Source organism: Dichomitus squalens (assembly GCF_000275845.1).
Source record: "Dichomitus squalens LYAD-421 SS1 unplaced genomic scaffold DICSQscaffold_15, whole genome shotgun sequence".
NCBI classification, from domain to species: Eukaryota; Fungi; Basidiomycota; class Agaricomycetes; order Polyporales; family Polyporaceae; genus Dichomitus; species Dichomitus squalens.
Genome location: NW_006766897.1, coordinates 291,883 through 310,564, shown reverse-complemented (window position 1 = coordinate 310,564; position 18,682 = coordinate 291,883). Strand labels below are relative to the sequence as shown.

Below are 18,682 nucleotides of genomic sequence, written 5' to 3'. Positions count from 1 at the left end.
CGCTCGTCCTCTTCCTGCCTCTCCTGCTCCCGTCTTCTCTTCGTTCCACACTCACAGTCACAGATTAACAGTACTTCGTTACGCGCGCTCGATAGCAAGGCCATCTTGGCACGATCTGACTTGTCAGTCACCTTGACTGTTCATGCCGACGGTCCGAACCCTTTCCGTCGCGAACGCAGCTTAGCATCCTCTCATCCTGTCCGACGGGTCAAGTTCTGCATCGACGCTTACGATGTTCTCCACTCTCGGCTTATTCCAAACACTCCCGTGTCCCGAGAAAGAACACTGCGCACGACCCAACTGCCTCTTCAGCCATCGTCCTGACCTCATTCAGTTCCCGGTCACTCCGGTTCCAGTCGATGTGCCAAGAGTGTCCTCATCTACTACTCATGGATCTAGGCTTTCCGCACCTGAGCCCACTGCTGGATCCTCTACATCTATCCCTGCGAAGCGTTCCATTAGCTCCCCATTGCGTGCAGCTGGGGTCAGCAATGTAATTCCATCCAGCGAACCTCCGACAAAGTTCCAGCGTACAGGAACTCCAAGGCGGCCTGTAGCGGTGCCTACGGGAGTACAGTCGTCTTCGGTAAGGGTTCGTTCTGGTCGCCATCATATGCAACCACCAAACTTCTTAGCAGACAGGTGTGCCTGTGCTCAAAGTGCCTCCCGCGCAATCGCAAGTTGCACTACCTGTCCGCCAGGTACGCGCTTCCGGATTCTAAGCCTCTGCCTCGCTCTCACCTGGATCTAGGCCATGTTGAAGTCGCTGTACGATCACTTCGTTGTGCTTTACGAAAAGATCCTCCCCGCCAACCCTACCCTTGCCTCCGAGCACGCGCTCAAGCAAGAACAAGAAGTTTATGCGAAGTCCAACAAGCTAACATATCGTAATGTACGTTGTACGACAGCGATATCTATATGTCGAGCTTGTTGATTGATTACACTCCCGCAGGCAGTGATATCATCCATAGCAGCTCTTAAGAAGCGGTCCAAACCCGATACATCTTCTCATGCGTCTGTGGGCACCGAAGCCGAGGTGCAGGCTCGAGAAGAGATGCGCAAAAGGATGGAGTCACTGCGTCTGACAGTCTCTCAGCTCGCTCCATATGTCATGACTCTGGACGATCTTAAGACGTGGGGCTATATGGTCGACATCCCACCTGGGCCAGGAGGCGACCAACCACACGAAGAGGGCTCCATTAAAACCTGCGAACGATGTCAAGAGAAGTTCGTGGTCAAGAGACGCGAACAAGCAGACCAGTGTAGGTTCCACTGGGGAAAGGCCTTCTCCTCTAGGATGAATGGTATGTACCGCCTTTGCTTTACGATCGCAGTGCATCTGAACTACGCCGTCGTTATGCAGGGGAGAAACGGCGTGTATACACGTGCTGCTCAAAGACGGCAGACGAGGATGGTTGTGAAGTTGGCCCCCATGTCTTCTATGAGTCCGATCCGGAAACCCTGCACAGGCGACATGCTTTCATTCACAGCCGTGCCCCTCTTGATTCTGGCGACACTGCTCTGGACATAGTGGCTCTAGACTGCGAGATGATCTACACGACGGGGGGGATGCGGGTGGCCCGGGTTTCCGTGGTGGACGGAAGTGGAAAAGAAGTCCTCGACGAGCTTGTCCGCATGGATGAGGGTGTGGAAGTCATGTAAGTCAGCGTTCCGTCTGAAACGCACGTCAGAATTCGCTAACGATTGGACGCTCTCACAGAGACTTCAACACCCGCTTCTCCGGGATAACTGCGGAAAATTATGCTACCGCATCGCTACCCCTTCAATCTATCCGCAAGTCTCTTGACAAGATCATCAACTCGCAGACCATCATCATTGGACACGCGTTGGACAATGACTTGAAGACGTTGCGCATGATCCACCATCGCTGCGTCGATACCGTAGTGCTCTTCCCGCATACAGCAGGTCCTCCGTACCGAAGAGCCCTGAGGGCACTGTGAGTACTGTGTTCTCCCTATGTGCCGAGATAGGTAAAGCTGACCTACTCATAGAGCCAAGGAGTTCCTTGGTCAGACCATACAAGCCGCCGGCGCGGCCGGACACAGCTCTGTTGAAGACTCAATTGCGACCCTTGACCTCGTCAGATGGCACGTCTTGAACGGACCCAGACCAAGGCCGAAGGTGGATCCTCGCCCGGCTCAAATGGCTTCGGACCCTTCTGCATCATAGCCCTCGATTGCTTTCGCTCACCCTGTTCCTCCGCTGTATTGGATACCTTCATTCGCTGTCCCGTTGTCTTCACTGCAAACTAGAGATACCCCCGCACTTCTCGCATATAGAAACCATCATCCGGATCTGATCACAATATGTAACAATGTGTAAATGTACAAGCGATATCACTACGAGTGGAATGCTGCCTCTACGGCCCTCTCGAGCCAAGACTACCCAGCCGTGCCATCGTGTCCTCGCTATTCTCTTGCTCCTCAATGCCGTCAGCCTGTGTAACCTGCATTGTCTGATTGAGCAGACTGCATGAGCAAGCTGGTCACGAGACATGGAAACTGACCACTCGGAGGACAGACTTTTTGGAAGACTCTTGTAGTTCGCCGGCGATGATGAGCTCGTCCAGAATCTGCATGCGACGAAGTCGGGATCATGTTTAGCTCATAGTAGACACAAGACTTACGGCGTATGCCTTCTGGAAATTGAAGATCCTAGCAGCAGATCACTCTTAGCCAGCGCACGAGGGAAGTCACAGGGTGTGATTTCGTACAGGTCAAGTTCGCAAACCTATGGACACCTCAGCAGCCGTCCCGGATCTCGCGGAAGAACGAGGCGACTCACGTTGCCAAAGTATCGGTCCAGAACCTCAACGTATCTGTGGATGACCTCCAGCACCACCAGCTCGTTGTCCCCCTGGCCGATCCCGCAGACGAAGAATAGGGACGCGTATCGCCGATACACGACCTTCGTGTCTGCGCAGACGCCCCCAGCAGTGAGTCCCCTCGTGCTCTCCTTCGAGCCAGGCACCGAGATAGTGAGAAGGCGCACCCTTGTACTCAAGGAAGTTGCACATGCGCGTCCTCCGCGCGAGAACCAGTTGCGTGACGTCCTTGACGATCTTCGCCTTGGCCTTCTGGGACATCGTAGTGTACCATTTCGAGAGGCGAACTTTCCCTATCGTTCCTAGAATAAGTTTGTAACCAATCGGGTGCTATATGCATCCAAACCTTGACGGGAAACAAGAAGCATGTAGTTGATCATTGTGAGGCAAGGCGAAAGACGGCAGACGGAGGGACGGCTGTGCAGGACGAGAGTCTAAGTCGGGCTCGGTAGCGCCCATCGAATGCAGACGTTGATTGCCATTTAGAGCGTTCGGCGAAGCGCGATACGAGCGGCGCCTATCACACGTCTTAGCACGTTCCACGACGTCACAGTAGGTGTGCTCGGAGGCAAAGACATAGCGGAGTTGGTTGCTGACGTCTGACGACTAGATCTATATTGTGTTACTAGCATAAATGACTGATGTATCCACGAGGAAAATTCCGCTACCTGCGTTTCTCAAGATGCTGACAAGCAACAACGTACCACCGTCTAAAGCCATGGCCGTAGCGGGTAAGATGTAGGCGATCAAACCTTGCGTTTGTTGTATTAATTCTGATTGCGGTCAGATACAAGACATATAACACTCCCGAGCAGCTCGGGCGGCTCTCCGATTTCTCGCTCGAATCGGCCGGCGTGAACGAGAAAGACCTCCGGAAACTCGTCCTCGCAGCTGTACGCAAAGCGGGATACAAGCAGAAAGCCGGCGCTGCTGGTAGCTCAAGCAATGTGGCCTCGACGAGCAAGGCAGACAGCAAGACAAACGTACGTCTTCCTGCCCGTACCGCATTGTCACATGAAGTTCTGGAGCGGACAATATATCTTTGACGCAGACAAGGGCAAATCAGAAGAAACGCAAGCGTGACGACGACGTTAACCAATTTCTGCCAGACCGACCTCCGGAAGAGGGCGACTCGTACGGCAGCCTTGAATTCAATGAAGTACTTGATGAAGAGGTACGTGCGCCGTACCCGGAAAGCCCGGGCCTCCGCCGACGGGGCATGGCATACACTCTGGGGTGTATGTCCGCGGCATTCCGTCCAAGCTGCAGGGCGGCTCATTCTATCCGTGTGTGCTGAGCGAGGCTCACCGCCTACCCACAGGCGATGAAGTCGAAGTATACGGTGATCAACCGCGCACCAATTATGATGGCATGGGCGTTCATCGTCGCAGAGCGCATGGGCTTCCGACGAGAGGAGGCCCTGAGTATAGGTATGCTACCGCCTTGTTGAGAGCTCGGACAGCCCGCCGAGGCTGTGCCGAGCGGTGCGTGCACCGGACGATGCTCATCCCCCCTGTCGATTTGCAGCCTCTGTGTACACGGAAATGAACGCAATAACGAAAGGCGTCTCGCTCGGCCTCTACTCAGACAGCAAGCAGAAGGGCAGGGAGGCCAGCCGCACCGGCTCGCAGCCGTACGTAGAACTCATGGGCAGACGGTGAGTAATTCCTCCCTCCCCCCCTTCACAATCCGTCCGCCTAGTGTGCATATGGCATGTGGCAGCCAAGAGCTCACCGGTCATTGACTCGCACCTATGGTTATGCGCCACCAAATGAACGCCCCGTCACCGAAACCAGAGTGTAAGTATCCATGTCCGCCTTTCGTCCTTAGTTTCTCGCAGCCTCGCCTTCTCTTCGCCTCCGCCCCCCTACCCGACGGATCGTCTCTCTCTTTTCCTCCCCTCATATACCAGCCCATCTTCTCACTCTGGCTCTCCCTTGTCCTTCTTTAGACCGCTTTATCAGACCGCCTCCTCCCAATGGCGCGCCCTCTCCTCGGGAGCCCCGATCGCACCCACCGCCGCCTTCTCCTATATCACAAAGGCCTTACGGCAAACAGCGCCGCACATCGTGGGTGCCCTCCGACTCCTCGCAACCAGTTATTCGCCGCAGGAACTCAACGAGAAGGGATTCTCTTTGTACGCCGACTTCCGGCCGCAGTCCGAGGGTTGGGGCCAGAGAGGCGAGGTGCGCTGCTCGACGATTTTAGCGTTGCGGAAGGCTCGCAGAGAGAGTGAGGCGTCGGATGACCCCACTCGGACGGAAGCCCCATCCGTTGACAGCATCGTCAAGGTGGAACCTCAGGAAGATCCGGGGCCAGCGCAAGCGCCTTCTGAGGAACCAGCAGCAAAGAAACCCAAACGGGAAACTTCTGCACCCGACGAATTCGATGCTGCGCTTGACGACGATGCGCTTTTCGAGGACTTCGATTTGAGCAGCATCCCTTGACGCATAGCAAGCATGACATCCACTGGAGGAGAGGGAGCGCTCTAGGGTGCGAGTAAATACGTTAGGCCACCATGTACACTACATCTACATTATGAAGTAAAAGAAATGCAGGCCCGACGCTGCCGCTTCTTTGGCCCCGTCCATAGACCTAGTCCGCGATATCCAGCCCGTCGAGGTCCTCTACTGGATATTTTTGATGACGGCGGCAGTGAACTCCGAAGTAGTCGCCGAACCTAGAAGAGAAGGCACAGCTATGCATTGAGCCGAGACGCTTCGCGCTAAACAGTGGGAACAAGGACGCACCGCCCATGTCCGCGGTGCGGACCTTGCCGGCGTTGATGACGTCGAAGGTCGCGCTCGCGATGGTGTTCGCGAGGTGGTCGAGACTGTACAGCGGACAAAAACTACTTCAGTAAACAGATTCTTGCCCAGAGACTCGCGAACGTACCCGAGGTGCCGGAGCATCATGGTAGAGCTGAGGATCATAGCAGCAGGGTTTGCACGGTTGGTGCCCATGATGTCCTTGGCAACATGACGGCATCCGGGCTCAAACAGTGCGTACTCCTGCAGGGATAAGACGCCGAGTTTAGGCAAATGAAACAAGTTGTGGCGCGCGAGCAACACTCACCCTGCCAACGTTGCAGCCAGGGACGATGCCGGGACCACCGACAAGCGCAGCGCCAATGTTGGACACGATGGCACCGTACAAATTGGGCATAACCATGACATCGAACTGCGTTGGGCGAGCAACGAGTTGCATAGAGCTTCATGCCACGGAAGACCGTCAGCGACCTAGAAGATAGTAACGCTGTTATCTCTTACGTGTTGTCCACAATCATGTCGTTGAACTGGAGGCCAGTAGTCTTGTACTCCTCGGCAACGCGACGGAAGGTGTTCAAGAACAAACCATCACCGAGCTTCATGATGTTTGCCTTGTGCACGCAGGTGACTTTCTGCATTTCATCAATGGTTGAGGGACTTTTCCGGCTTCACGTGCTTTGGATCTGGCGCACCTTACGATTGTTCTTGAGCGCGAAGTCGAAGGCGAAACGGATGATGCGCTCAGCCTTCGCACGCGTGGAGACCTTCAAGCTCTCGACGACCCCGGGGTAACTCTGGTGCTCGAGGCCAGAGTACTCACCCTCCGTGTTCTCACGGATAATCGCGAAGTCGACGTTGTCGTGGCGCGTGGGGAAGCCCGGGAGCGATTTGCAGAGAACAACTGACGCGTAAATGTCAAGCTGTTGGCGCATGGCAACGTTCCACGAGATGTGGCCGGATTGTGAGATAGGAGTGAAGAGAATACCTGCAAACCCGAGAGAAGCTGTTTGGCACAGACGCGTCTAGACAACATCGGGGATGTAGCACGCACCCTTGAGACCGACCCGGTTGCGCCTCAAACTCTCCATAGCCTGCTTGAAGAGGTCCTCGCCCTCGGAGGACATGCCGGAGACGTTGTACTGTTCCCACTCAATGGGAGCGTTGACGTACTCGAAGATCTCCTTGACGGAGTCCGTGATCTCATTGCCAATACCATCACCAGGGATGAGGGTCACCTGAGAGCCTGTTCAGATATCACACGTACTCTGCACGCTGGCACCGGGCTTACAGTGTAGACACCGCCATACTTGGTCGGCAGCTGGGCAAGTTACGTCGGGTAAGCTCACGAACGCCGAAGACTACGCGAAGGCACTACGTACTCTTTGGGTGACCTTGGGGAAACCAGCAGAGAGAGTGGTGGCAGTCCTCTGGAAACAGAAAAGGTGTGTACCAGGGTGACAAGCGACGGGTCAATTTGCACGTACGGCATTGAGGACGGGGCGGGCAGCAGAAGCGAGGGCGTTGCGAATCATGGCGAGCAGCACCTCCTCCGGGGGGGACTGAGAATGGATAGGCTGGGAGGGAGGACGGACGAGGATGGGGAGGTGAGTAGAAGAAAACGAGATGCTCGGCCGAAAGACGGTTTGGTCCGTGATGTCTGCAGCGTCATCGCCCACATGGCTGGCTATCACTCCCGCGCGTGGCTGCCCCGTACACGCCCGACGTCCTTTCCGCTTTCCGAGGCCACCGTCGGCCACCGTGTTCGTCGATAGTATGGGCTCGTCGGCATCCGTGAGCTTGTCTGTACGCGACACTTCTCCCCAGCGGCCCGTGCATATATACCTCTACAGTCTCTCATGACCCTGAGATAAAAGAACTCGTGTCGTGCACCGTGTCGCATGATTCTCGGTTTCAAGTGATCCCAAAGAAGACGCTCGGCGGCTGGTGACCAAGTCCTCATCACACATAAGTTGTAGTCCTCTCGTCTCCTGGTGCCTTGGGCTCCCCGCTATCGTTGCGCCCATCCCTTCCTTTTTTCCGCGGTCAACTATACCCACGGAGCGCACGACACTCGGCGGCCCAGCAGCCTCCAGCAGGATGACAGCAGAGAAGCTCCTCCCGGCCGTCGCGGAGACACTCTACCCGCCTCCGAGTCGCGATCTAACCTTCTATCTCGTCTTGCTGCTTGCTGTCGCACCCATCTGGTCCGTAGTACCCCTCTCATGGGCCTTCGTCATTTACGCGCTGCACTATGGCCTCATATGGACGTTCTCGTGGCGCGGCTGGGCCCTGTTTACCGTTGCATTAAGTGAGGTCAGACCCAGTGACCAGTTGCTTCGATCCACGCGCCCTAAACTCGCCGCTTTTCCCGCAGGTCTTCTTCAGCGTGTACCACTACAACCTCGCGAGCTTCATCTCCGGACCGAGCCCTAACGGTCCCGGAAACCTGCACGAGCTACGCAAGGCCTTCCACCGCGTCCTTCAAGCTGGTCTCGCGTCTCTGCCTGAAGACGGCTACGACGAAGATGAGGAGACCCTCAAAGTAGACAGGCCTGGCAGTCCTGAGGAGACATTGACGGTCTTGGAGTTCGACGACCCACGCGCCGTGGACTTCAGGAACTATCTGAGAACATGGTGCGTCCCAGCGTTCTGCAAGCCTCCATGAGGGATAAACTAATGAATCCTAGGTTCCGGCGCGTTCCATGGTCTTCCATTCGTCGCCATGAGATGTTCGCTTGGCTGTACTGGTCCATCTTCAACGCGCCGTTCCCCGGATACGACAAGGTCTCGCAGACGAATCAGAAAGTCCTGGACGAAGTCATCGAGCTGCTCGAGCAGCGCGCGGGCGTCAAGATTCCGGAGGGCTCTAATCCTGCAGCGATGCCCCTGCTCCTCACGATCGATCCGGTTACTGTTTCTTGGAGGCCGCTCATATGGTACGCCGCGGTCACGCTCAGCAACGCTCTCCTTCGTCGGCGCTTCAAGACCAAGTGGAATGCCAAGGTCGCGACCTTCAAGGACCTGGAGTATGTCCTCCGTATACCACCGACCTGGGACGCTCGCACCGGACCTCGACCCATCGTGTTCCTGCACGGGCTGGGGCTGGGGTTGACGCAGTACCGTCGCTTCATAGAGCAGTTACTGGTCGCTGTCCCCGATCGCCCCGTGCTGGTTCCTCTTCTCCCCCATGTCAGCCAAGAGATCCTTCACCCTCGTTACCTGCGGCCCATGGGCCGGCACGAGATGGTCGAGCACCTTGCTGGACTGATCGATGAACTGGGCTGGGCAGACAACAAGGAGCCGACGTCCGAAGTATCTGACTCCGAGGATAAACTCAAGTCCATCGGTGATCGCACCTCCAAGGGTGTCACTTTGCTGAGCCATTCTAAGTACGCGATTTTGCGGACTCTAATCAGAGGGACGTGGCTGACACATTGTCCAAGCGGCTCGTTCGGGCACGCGTGGTTGCTGAAGGCGCACCCTGGGATGATCACGCGATCGTGTTTCATTGATCCTGTCACTTTCTGCTCTTGGGAAGGCGGTATGTGACATGACGATTGCCTACCGTTCAGCCGCTCACATCCGTGCAGATCTATGCTACAACTTCATCTACCGGCCATGCAGAAATGTACGTCAATCCGCTATGCAGGAGGATTGGTGTCGCTGACTGGCCCACAAATCAGGGTCTCGACCTCATCATCAAGTACTTCGTTGGTACCGAGCTCGGCGTTGCCAACTTCCTCCAGAGACATTTCGACTGGTCGTCCAACTCCCTGTGGTACGAAGAGATCCCGAATGCCAAAAATCCCAAAAAGACCATGTTCTTCCTTGGCGGGAAGGACTCCATCATCGACGCCAACGTGAGTGTCGAAAGTTCTGATGTACGTGCGCACACTGATCAATATTGTGGCACTACAGCGCGTCCAACGATACCTCACCTCGCACGGAGTGCGTAAAAACCTTCGCTTCGACCCCAGCGGTCACCACGGTGAAGCGCTCCTCGCGCACTCACCGTTCCATAATGACATCCTGAACTGGCTCCGTGAAGAGTAGTGCTCACGACTGCAGCGCACTATCGCGGACCTACGATACCACAGCTACGACATCCCGATGCAAGGGCACTTTGCGGCATATATAGGCTACTTGACGTATTAATGTATCGATACCGATGCCACAGTTTGGCACCTAACAGCACTACGCCCTTCTGCATGGTTTATGACCTCCACATGTACCCTCGCAAGGGTCCTGCAGTAAGTATAGATGCGCGTGCATCTCATAGCTGTAGAAGGTGGCGTACGTTGTGAATGACCCATGCTCCATATTACATCCACGTTGCTGGTGGTGGCAAGACCCCGTTATGGCTGTCGCCGTTAGATCTATCAGCTTGGTCGTCGCCGTGCAGGGGTCGTAACAGCTGAAGATACACGGTTCAACGGCTGTCAGCCAAGGTCCGCCCATGCGCACCGTGGAAGGTGGCCCACCGCAGTCATCGGTTCCGAACGAGATACGATCCGAGCCGACGAAGTTCTCCTTAGCGCTGAGCGTCACCTCGCTCCTCGCCACTGCGGTGTTGAAGTAGAACTTCTTGATGTCCTCGGAGATCTCCTCTGGGTTCAGGTGATGCGAGGCGCAAGCCAGACGGTGTTCCCGCCCAGGTGGGACAGGACGATCTTCACGTTCGGGTACTTGCGCTTCTTGCGCGTGAGAATCCTTGAAAGGTCGTCTACGCCCTCGACACTCTTGTCGGGAGAACAAGGCGTGGTTCCCTCCGGTATTGCGTAACAGAGTACTTAGGTCCATATTGTATAGGCTGGTTGCTTCCGCTGGAATGCTGCGGTGATGCACATCGATCTTGCCGCCACGTGAGATCGACAAAATCGACGTCCAGAAGCGCATATACTGCAGCCTGGAGAAGCATACCTGAGTGACAGCGTCGTCGAAAGACGTTTCGAAAGATCTTTAGGAGAAAGGTGTGTCTAATGATCACCCTTCGCTTCTAGTCTCAAACCATTCTATGTTTTGATACATCCCACGACCTCCTTGGCCCGCCTCGTCGGCCTCTCGATGTCACGAGAACAAGTTAGAATAGATTGCGAAGCATCGAGGACATCGGCGCAGAGACTATAGTCCCAGAAGCGTTCTTGCGTTCGCATGCATGATGGCATCGTGCCGCTCACGGTCATTGGTGTAGAACGCGTCAGCATTTTGAGTAAACCACTCCGCCATTTCGACGCTCACGGCTGGGCAGCAGCTCGGCGTCAGCAGTACCCTGCGTGCCATGCGGAGCTGGTTGGATCCGTACCTGGAAAGTCTGAGCCGAATAGGATGCGACCTGGGCCCACGAAAGCCTCCATGGCTGTGAGGGTCGTTTCGTGCGTGCTCAGTGCCGTGTCGTAGTAGAAGGACCTGAAGTCTTCCAGAATCTCTTCGTGGGTAAGGGGACAGCCCATATGCCTCGAGAGGACAGCGACGCGGGGGGCTAGGAAAGGGGCGACCCCGCCGAGATGGGCGAGGATGATCTTGACGTTGGGGAAACGACGCTTCTTGCCGGAGACGACGAGGTGAGCGGCGGCCTTGAACGTCTCGTTTGGCACCTGGAGTACGAATGGATTCTCATCAGAGAACCCCACTGAAATGAGACCTTGTTTGACAGCGTACTTCTGTTACAGGGATGCCGAGGTAAGGATGGGGGTATGGTGTGGATGATGGGACCTGGGCACCGTGGAGAAAGACGACAGCGGCCCTCCTATTCAGTTCTTCCCAGACAGCGTCGTACGCGTCGTCTCCTATGTATTCTTGGAAAGATGCAGAAGTCAGCAGCTGGGGCCTTGCCGAGGACAGCACGCTCACTAGCTTCGGCCCCCTCACCGTACGAGGACGATAACGCAACGCCGCGGGCTTCTAGCTCGTCCAGAGCGAACTTCAGTTCCTGGAGACTGCCTGTGACATTACGCCCGCATTCAGTAACAGAGGGGCCTTCACGGAAGAAGCAAGAAGCGTACTTGCCTTGTGTATCAAGAAGGTTCGGCATGCAAGCGAAGAAGGCGAACTTATCGGGATAGTTTACACAGATCTGTGAAGTCAAAACGTTGAGTTCTCTCGCGGATTCACGGTTTCTGTTGCCAACAGGGCCCGCAGGAAGCCCAGCAGGCAAGGAGAGGACGGCTAAACGGATCCCGAGCCTATTCATCGCTTCCAAACTGATATCGGGTGTCCACGGGAGGTTCTCCGCAGGGGTTTCCCATCCCACCTTCACGCTCAGCGCAGCCTTGCCGATGGAAGCAGGGAATATATGATGATGTATGTCGACACGGCTGGGTCCAGGGTCACTCTGTGGGTATGATCAGCAGAATCGGGTAATTGCGCTTGAGGGTCCCGTACCATCGTGCTCTCTGCGGGGTAAGAACACCGGTCGAGGGAGGATAGGAGAAAAAACTTTCGAGAACGAGGGATTCGTGTTATATGTCCATGACACCGCTCAGATGAGTAATCGGGTACTCAGTGTCGTTTAGTTCACTTCCTGTCACAGTGCAATGGGACGGTGCTCCAACGCTGCAAAAGTCGACTTGACCACCAGTTTTGATTGATGTAGCTTTAGTTAAGTTGGTGTTAAGAGGAACATCGACTGCTGCAACTTCCATTCATGCCTTTCGGAACTCTTTGAGCAAGTCATCATTCCAACTGACGAATTGACCGCTCAGAGACTTCGACGCCTTCAAAGCAAGTGCTGCTGCGACGTGACCGGAGTCCTCGGGGGCGACCAGTTTGCCCTTGGCGTGGGCGTTGACGAAGGTTTGGAGCGACTCTGCAGGCATGGTCGCAGGACCTCTCTCGCGTATGAGGGCTTGCATCTGGGCACGGCCAAGAATGAGTAACGGAATATGACGGGTATTGCGTGTCACCTCACCTCGGTGTTGACCATTCCCGGTCGTAATGCAACAAAGGTCACATCAGGCTCTTCTCGGGCAATCGTCCTCAGGAAGGATCCTCACTTTTCCGCCGTTCACAGCCGACATGGAAGATGACTTACCTGCACAAACTGTTCATAGCTGCCTTGCTCGCATTATACGGACCCCAGCCCGGAGTGCTCCCAGTTGCGGCGCCGGAGCTCATGAACACCACGCGTCCTCCATGCGAGCTCTTGCGTAGTGCCGGGAGGGTGGCGCGGACGGCAGCGACTAGTGAGAAGAAGTTGACGTCGAAATGCTGCTTCCACTGTTCGATGGGAATGTCATCCGAGGCGATTTTGCCCATCGGTTCGAGCACTCCAGCGTTCAAGATGACACCATCAATGCCCTTGTATTTGTCCAGACCACGAGATACAGCGGAGCCAACAGCAGCGGCATCGGTACTGCGATCCCCACTAAGGACGCGTGACCGTTGCATATACAGCGAGGTACGCACACATCGCATTCGAGCGCCAGCAGAGAGTCCTGATGAGCGTCGACAAGGCTCTGGAGAGCGGCTCCCCTGGTACGAGATAGCGCTACAACGTTTGCGTTGAAGGTGTCCAATAGGATCTGCGTGATAGCAAGACCTAGCCCTCTGGAGCTCACGTTAGCTAGCCACACGCCGACAGCAAGGGGCGATATATGCACTTGGACGCGCCAGTCAAGAGAACAGTTGGTCTTGCAGCCATGATATGTAGATGGAAGATTAGATGGACAGTCGGAGCCGTGAACGGTGGTCGTGCGACGCCAGATGGGCCGACGTATTTGAGAATGTTTGGGGCGCGTGTCGGGCGCCTCAGGGATTGGTCGCGCGTCCCGAGCGCGTCCGAGCCACCTCACTCCCCATCCAAAAACTTGGCTCAGCCCACCTTCCCCTCCCGCACCCACTCTCCCTCCCAAAAGACATGGCCTCGCGCTCCGCCTTTTCTCGCCTTGTCCCTGCCATTACCCGCGCCCAATCTGCACGGTCAGTCGGCGCACGGCTGGCACGCGGGTATGCGTCTCAGAGTGGGCACACGGTATGTACGGGTAGCGGCGAGTTGCTGATCTACTTGACTCATATCTGTTATTTCAGATGACCGTGCGTGAGGCGCTGAACGCTGCGATGGAGGAGGAAATGCTCCGGGACGAAAACGTATTCATCCTCGGTGAGGAAGTTGCGCGGTACAACGGTGCATACAAGGTACGCACACACCCGTCCAGTCCGCTTTGATGACCTTCAACCTCATAGTTGGCGGTGTAGGTTACGAAGGGTCTCCTCGACAAGTTCGGCGAGAAGCGTGTTGTCGACACCCCCATTACTGAAATGGGTTTCGCTGGCCTTGCCATTGGTTCTGCGTTTGCCGGTCTGCGACCAATGTGAGCTGGTAGCTTGCTTGTCCCGAGACGAACTGCTTATACGCGCTTCAGTTGCGAGTTCATGACTTTCAACTTCGCCATGCAAGCTATTGACCAAATCGTCAATTCCGCGGCGAAGACGCACTACATGTCTGGCGGTGTCTTGCCATGTCCCATCGTTTTCCGTGGTCCCAACGGTGCCGCTGCTGGTGTCGCTGCACAGCACTCACAGTGCTACGCGGCGTGGTACGGTTCCATCCCCGGTCTCAAGGTCGTCAGCCCATGGAGCTCAGAGGATTGCAAGGGTCTGCTCAAGGTGAGTTTACGTACAGCGAATGCTTCCGAGCATGTACTTAGTTTTGCGTTAGGCTGCAATCCGGGACCCCAACCCCGTCGTCTTCCTCGAAAACGAGCTGTTGTACGGTGTGACGTTCCCCATGTCCGAGGAGGCGATGTCGGACAACTTCCTTCTCCCCATCGGCAAGGCCAAGGTCGAGCGCGAGGGCACCGACGTCACCATCGTCGCGCACAGCAAGATGGTCACCCACAGCTTAGAGGCTGCTGACGAGCTTGCGAAGGAGGGCATCAAGGCTGAAGTTATCAACTTGCGCTCCATCCGCCCGCTTGACATTGAGACGATCAACAAGTCGATCAAGAAAACGAACCGGTACGTAAAACACTCCCGTAATAATATCGAAGTAGCTAAATCTTCCGTAATAGCCTGGTCACTGCTGAGGGCGGCTTCCCTGCATTTGGTGTCGGCAGTGAGATTTGCGCGCAGGTCATCGAGACCGAGGGCTTTGACTACCTCGATGCACCAGTCGAGCGCGTCACTGGCGCTGACGTGCCTACGCCCGTGAGTTGTGCTGTCTCTGTAGAAGAGTTGATCATTGACTGGTGGGCTTCCTAGTACGCTGTCAACCTCGAGACCCTCACCTTCCCCGATACAAACTCCGTCATCAAGGCTGCCAAGCGTGCGCTCTACCGGACCAACTAAACTGGGTACCTTGTTAGGTCCCGTAGTTTGTCGTAGAGGGGTTGGTGTAGGCCGTTGTCCATGTCTGGGGAGGCTTTAGACTTTATATTACTGGTCATGTTGCTATCATCGCACTGCTACTTTACATATCTTCTACAGTTGGTCTTCTGCGTGCAGCAAGATACCCTACACGTCCCCTGTTTTCCGGTGACGGCTATGCAAGAGCACGAAGCCGTATACGGACTGCATTAGCGTGAGCGTCGAGACCTTCGCAGTCTGCGAGAGTGGCTACGACGGGGCCAAGACTCTTCAGGCCGTCTGCAGTGACCTCCTGAGAAGTGATGTGCTTTTGGAAGGACAGCGTGTTGACACCGCTGAATTGACGTGCGTAGCCGTTGGTGGGCAGCGTGTGGTTCGTGCCGGAAGCGTAGTCTCCGCAGCTGCATTCATACGACATGAGATACTGACTCCCGATCCCATGCAGACGAGGACGTACCTTTCCGGAGAGTAGGGCCCAACGAAGACGCTGCCCGCGTTGTCCACCAGAGCCACGGCCGCTGGGGCGTTCTCCAAGTGTAGGATCAGGTGCTCCGGCGCGTAGTCGTTCGAGAACGCGATGGCCTCCTCGAGCGAGCCCGCGCGGACGATGATGCTCTTCGGGATCGACTGCCGCATGATGTCCACCCGCGTCAGCGCGCGCGCCTGCCTGTCGACCTCGGCCTCGATCGCGGCGACGCGCTCGGGCGGAAGGTCGACGGCGACGAGCACGACCTGCGAGTCGACGCCGTGCTCGGCCTGCGAGAGGAGGTCCGCGGCGACGAACGCGGCGTCGGCCGTGCGGTCCGCAATCACGAGCACCTCGGACGGGCCCGCGGGCATGTCGATCGCGACGAGCGCGTCCGTGTCGTTCTGGACGAGCATCTTCGCGGCGGTCACCCACTGGTTGCCGGGGCCGAAGATCTTGTCGACCTTCGGGACCGTCGCGGTGCCGTAGGCGAGCGCGGCGACGGCCTGCGCGCCGCCCGCGCGGAGGATCGCGGAGGCACCGACGAGCTGCGCGACGTACATGACCTCGGGGGAGACGCTGCCGTCGGGGCGGGGCGGGGTCGCGAGCACGATCTCCTTGCAGCCCGCGACTTGCGCGGGGATGCCGAGCATGAGCGCGGTGGAGGGCAGGATCGCGGTGCCCCCGGGGACGTAGAGCCCGACGCGCGCGATGGGGCGGGCGAAGCGGGAGCAGACGACCCCGGGCATGGTCTCCACAGTGAGCGGGCCCTCCGCGCTCTGCGCCTTGTGGAACTTGTAGATGTTTGCGTACGCGACGTCGATCGCGCGCCGCACGTCGTCGGGGAGCTCCATCGTCTCCGGGGCGAAGGGGGGGCGGATGACTGGGGACGCGAGCTGCGCCTTGTCGAACTTGGCGGTGAGCTCGAGGAGGGCGGCGTCGCCGTGCGCGCGGACGTGCTCGACGATGGGCCGCACCTTCGCGATCATCTCGTCGGACTTGAGGACGGGCCGGCGGAGCAGCTGGGCGCGCTCCGCCGGGGCGATCGCGGAGAGGTCGTACGTGCGCATCCGGATGGGGGCTTCTGGGTCTGCATTCGCCGCGATTACCGCAGCAGGAGCAGGGCCAGGGGCAGGCACCGTAGCCTGTGCGGGGGGTGTCCGGGCGGGCGGATCGGAAGCTTCTGCGGATCTCGTGGTGGACACGTTGTGCGCAGCTGCTTCGCCGGGGGTCGGCTCCTGGCTCCATTGTGGTTTTGCGTTTCCGGGACGGCGTGTCACATTTTTCGCCTTCCTGTCGAGCGATCGCCCGACGTCGGCGAGCGTCACGCCCTCTGCAACGCACCGTGTGAGGGCAAAATATAGAAGATCAGCAGCTTCGAAGACGACTTCTTCCTTCGTCTGTGCGCGGCAGAGCTCATCTGCCTCCTCCATAATTTTAGAGCGCAGCAACGCTGGATCCTCGAACAGCCTGCGGGTGTACGAGCCCTCTGGAGCCGCCTCCAGACGTGATTGCAGCGTGTGTTCCAGCGCGGCGAGGCCGGTCAGCTCGCCTGTGCCGAAACAGGACTGTCGCTCGAGGTGGCAGAACCCCGTTCCGTGTTGGACGACGGAGAATTCGAGCGCGTCGGCGTCGCAGTCCAGGCGGATGCTGACGATGTCCTGTGTCGCACCGGACGTCTCGCCCTTGCGCCAGAGCCCATGCTTGCGGGACTGGTACACGCCCTTGCCAGAGACGATGCTCTCCTTCACCGACTCGTAGGACGAGTAGACAAGGCCGAGCGTGCGCCCGCCATCGAGGTATGAGGAGACGACAGTGGGGAAGAGACCGTCCTTGCGATCGGACGTGATGCTCGCGAGGAACGCATCTGCGACGTTGATGTGCTTGGCGTCCGTGGCGGCGAGAGTGAGGAGGGACGTCGGGATGACTAGCGTCGTCTTCGCACCGTGAAGGCCGCGGATCGTTGAGCGCGAGGGGGGCTCCGCAGAGGCCGTAGGGAGAACATGGACAGAAGATCCAGCGAAAAAGCGCGAGAAGGAGCCGATGAAGTCGACGTCTACCGACGGCGACTTGATGAGCACGCCGGACACCCCGTTCCGCACGGTGTCGGAGACGGCAGAGACGTTCGCAACATCGAGCAGCAGCAGTAGCCTCTCCGCAGGCACAGTACCTGCGAGTCCTTTTGCGAGACCTGGAGGGACGATGACCTTGTCTGCGCCGCGGTCGAGGAGGGAGATGATCTCGTCCGGGCTCAGAGATGAGTCAGTATCGACCAGAATGTACCGGGTCGCGTTCTGGGGGACGAAAGCGGCATCGGTAAGGTTTGAGGGTACGATGAGTGGGCCGATGCGGGCGAGGGCAGTCAGCAGGGCGTCGTCCCGTAGGTCGGCGTCGAGGAGAGGGAGGAAAACAGACATCAGGAATGGGGAGGGTGACAAGCGAATTTGGCGATCAGAGATCCCGGACGAGTCCTGTGGCTCTGCAGATTGCCGTTTCCAGATCTAACGCTAGATGACTCGGGCGCGCTCACTCACGCTGACGCTTCTGGCTCGAATCGTTCCCAGATGCGTGGGTCGCAATGAGGCGGGCGCATTGTATTTAGCGTTCACGGGATCTCCGAACCCGAATAGAATGCGCTACATCTGACATGCAATATATCTTTCAGAGGTGGCCCTGGGAATCGCATAAGGGGGGCGGGTTGTGAAGCGCAGACAATATGCAGGTTTTCGTAGTAAAGAGACCAGGGAAAGGCCTTGTATACTTGCACAATGTGCGGACGGACGGGCCTGCGTTGTGATCGGCCGTGCGTGTTGCATGCACCCGATTATCACAATAGGGACCCTCGCAGAAGCGTTATCTCCGCGCCGAGCGGTCAAGAGGGAATTCAGTCGCCCTAGCTGCGGTAGCTCAAGGCGATTGGAACAACGATGAGGGTGATATGTGTGATAACCGCGCGGAATACACGTGTGAGAAGAGAAGGCGGTGGGAGGCGGCGAGGGGAGAGCATAGAGGACAGAGAGAGACGAAGAGGATGAGCAAGGCGCAAAAGGCGTATGTGCAGGACGAGTCGCAGGACGAGTCGCAGGACGAGTCGCAGGACGAGTCGCAGGACGAGTCGGGGGACAATGTCCGCTTAAGCAGAGCAAGGCGCGCGGTGACGTCTTTGCGCGCAAAGCGAAGGCAAAGCGCGACGCGAGTATATTGATGGAACGCGACGCGTCAACAAGGTACAACAAAGCCCGTTGTGGCAGGTCCGAGCTCACACAAGCTCTTTCGATCTACACATCGATCCCCGCTGCA

The 18,682-nt window shown here is 57.2% G+C and overlaps 9 protein-coding genes across 9 annotated transcripts; 4 read left to right on the top strand and 5 right to left on the bottom strand.

Moving 5' to 3' along the window:
* Window positions 1-232: 232 nt before the first annotated feature.
* On the top strand, window positions 233-2,190 carry DICSQDRAFT_61149 (Rexo1 protein; the record flags this gene model as incomplete). Its single annotated transcript, XM_007365976.1, has 7 exons — window positions 233-586; window positions 639-701; window positions 752-892; window positions 953-1,304; window positions 1,364-1,658; window positions 1,721-1,957; window positions 2,013-2,190. The coding sequence occupies 7 exons, from the start codon at window positions 233-235 to the stop codon at window positions 2,188-2,190; spliced, it is 1,620 nt and encodes a 539-aa protein (XP_007366038.1).
* Window positions 2,191-2,380: 190 nt separating this feature from the next.
* On the bottom strand, window positions 2,381-3,225 carry DICSQDRAFT_61324 (Adaptor protein complex sigma subunit; the record flags this gene model as incomplete). The annotated part of the gene is made up of 7 exons (XM_007365975.1): window positions 2,381-2,467; window positions 2,528-2,593; window positions 2,648-2,675; window positions 2,735-2,751; window positions 2,806-2,936; window positions 3,013-3,138; window positions 3,192-3,225. 7 exons carry the CDS (start codon window positions 3,223-3,225, stop codon window positions 2,381-2,383), a joined length of 489 nt encoding a protein of 162 aa, XP_007366037.1.
* Window positions 3,226-3,563: 338 nt separating this feature from the next.
* On the top strand, window positions 3,564-5,292 carry DICSQDRAFT_170343 (uncharacterized protein; the record flags this gene model as incomplete). The annotated part of the gene is made up of 6 exons (XM_007365974.1): window positions 3,564-3,583; window positions 3,633-3,828; window positions 3,897-4,019; window positions 4,167-4,275; window positions 4,373-4,502; window positions 4,686-5,292. The coding sequence occupies 6 exons, from the start codon at window positions 3,564-3,566 to the stop codon at window positions 5,290-5,292; spliced, it is 1,185 nt and encodes a 394-aa protein (XP_007366036.1).
* An 8-nt stretch (window positions 5,293-5,300) lies between these two features.
* On the bottom strand, window positions 5,301-7,206 carry DICSQDRAFT_155294 (mitochondrial NAD-dependent isocitrate dehydrogenase subunit 1 precursor). Its single transcript, XM_007365973.1, has 10 exons — window positions 7,098-7,206; window positions 6,993-7,040; window positions 6,902-6,931; window positions 6,665-6,848; window positions 6,306-6,598; window positions 6,115-6,245; window positions 5,921-6,056; window positions 5,741-5,856; window positions 5,596-5,678; window positions 5,301-5,525 (listed from the first exon to the last, which is right to left on the bottom strand). Exons 1-10 carry the CDS (start codon window positions 7,143-7,145, stop codon window positions 5,473-5,475), a joined length of 1,122 nt encoding a protein of 373 aa, XP_007366035.1. The 5' UTR covers window positions 7,146-7,206; the 3' UTR covers window positions 5,301-5,472.
* A 419-nt stretch (window positions 7,207-7,625) lies between these two features.
* DICSQDRAFT_86687 (uncharacterized protein) lies at window positions 7,626-9,806 on the top strand. Its single transcript, XM_007365972.1, has 7 exons — window positions 7,626-7,926; window positions 7,988-8,247; window positions 8,301-9,002; window positions 9,057-9,154; window positions 9,204-9,241; window positions 9,297-9,473; window positions 9,532-9,806. Exons 1-7 carry the CDS (start codon window positions 7,711-7,713, stop codon window positions 9,664-9,666), a joined length of 1,626 nt encoding a protein of 541 aa, XP_007366034.1. The 5' UTR covers window positions 7,626-7,710; the 3' UTR covers window positions 9,667-9,806.
* A 1,065-nt stretch (window positions 9,807-10,871) lies between these two features.
* Window positions 10,872-11,926, bottom strand: DICSQDRAFT_60824 (uncharacterized protein; the record flags this gene model as incomplete). The annotated part of the gene is made up of 4 exons (XM_007365971.1): window positions 10,872-11,207; window positions 11,272-11,408; window positions 11,464-11,549; window positions 11,616-11,926. Coding segments are annotated over 4 exons (870 nt in total), but the record flags the coding sequence as incomplete, so codon positions are not given.
* A 250-nt stretch (window positions 11,927-12,176) lies between these two features.
* On the bottom strand, window positions 12,177-13,296 carry DICSQDRAFT_155291 (short-chain dehydrogenase). The gene is made up of 5 exons (XM_007365970.1): window positions 13,212-13,296; window positions 13,018-13,158; window positions 12,644-12,964; window positions 12,521-12,587; window positions 12,177-12,464 (listed from the first exon to the last, which is right to left on the bottom strand). Exons 1-5 carry the CDS (start codon window positions 13,250-13,252, stop codon window positions 12,255-12,257), a joined length of 780 nt encoding a protein of 259 aa, XP_007366032.1. The 5' UTR covers window positions 13,253-13,296; the 3' UTR covers window positions 12,177-12,254.
* Window positions 13,297-13,638: 342 nt separating this feature from the next.
* On the top strand, window positions 13,639-14,898 carry DICSQDRAFT_61086 (Thiamin diphosphate-binding protein; the record flags this gene model as incomplete). The annotated part of the gene is made up of 6 exons (XM_007365969.1): window positions 13,639-13,746; window positions 13,807-13,922; window positions 13,974-14,217; window positions 14,270-14,568; window positions 14,622-14,757; window positions 14,812-14,898. 6 exons carry the CDS (start codon window positions 13,639-13,641, stop codon window positions 14,896-14,898), a joined length of 990 nt encoding a protein of 329 aa, XP_007366031.1.
* Window positions 14,899-15,091: 193 nt separating this feature from the next.
* On the bottom strand, window positions 15,092-17,799 carry DICSQDRAFT_61314 (histidine biosynthesis trifunctional-protein; the record flags this gene model as incomplete). Its single annotated transcript, XM_007365968.1, has 3 exons — window positions 15,092-15,317; window positions 15,374-16,527; window positions 16,588-17,799. The coding sequence occupies 3 exons, from the start codon at window positions 17,797-17,799 to the stop codon at window positions 15,092-15,094; spliced, it is 2,592 nt and encodes an 863-aa protein (XP_007366030.1).
* Window positions 17,800-18,682: the final 883 nt, after the last annotated feature.

What these genes read in the sequence shown, in the direction of transcription:
- DICSQDRAFT_86687 (XM_007365972.1), top strand. Translation starts at nt 7,711, where the DNA reads ATGACAGCAGAGAAGCTCCTCCCGGCCGTCGCGGAGACACTCTACCCG. An exon ending in AGGAACTATCTGAGAACATG is followed by an intron (nt 8,248 to 8,300) that starts GTGCGTCCCAGC and finishes AATGAATCCTAG; the next exon opens with GTTCCGGCGCGTTCCATGGT. An exon ending in TCTACCGGCCATGCAGAAAT is followed by an intron (nt 9,242 to 9,296) that starts GTACGTCAATCC and finishes CCCACAAATCAG; the next exon opens with GGTCTCGACCTCATCATCAA.
- DICSQDRAFT_155294 (XM_007365973.1), bottom strand. Translation starts at nt 7,145, where the DNA reads ATGATTCGCAACGCCCTCGCTTCTGCTGCCCGCCCCGTCCTCAATGCC. An exon ending in CCCGCCCCGTCCTCAATGCC is followed by an intron (nt 7,041 to 7,097) that starts GTACGTGCAAAT and finishes TTCTGTTTCCAG; the next exon opens with AGGACTGCCACCACTCTCTC. An exon ending in CCGCACCGCGGACATGGGCG is followed by an intron (nt 5,526 to 5,595) that starts GTGCGTCCTTGT and finishes CTTCTCTTCTAG; the next exon opens with GTTCGGCGACTACTTCGGAG.
- DICSQDRAFT_155291 (XM_007365970.1), bottom strand. Translation starts at nt 13,252, where the DNA reads ATGGCTGCAAGACCAACTGTTCTCTTGACTGGCGCGTCCAA. An exon ending in CTCTTGACTGGCGCGTCCAA is followed by an intron (nt 13,159 to 13,211) that starts GTGCATATATCG and finishes CGTGAGCTCCAG; the next exon opens with AGGGCTAGGTCTTGCTATCA. An exon ending in CGGGAATGGTCAACACCGAG is followed by an intron (nt 12,465 to 12,520) that starts GTGAGGTGACAC and finishes GGCCGTGCCCAG; the next exon opens with ATGCAAGCCCTCATACGCGA.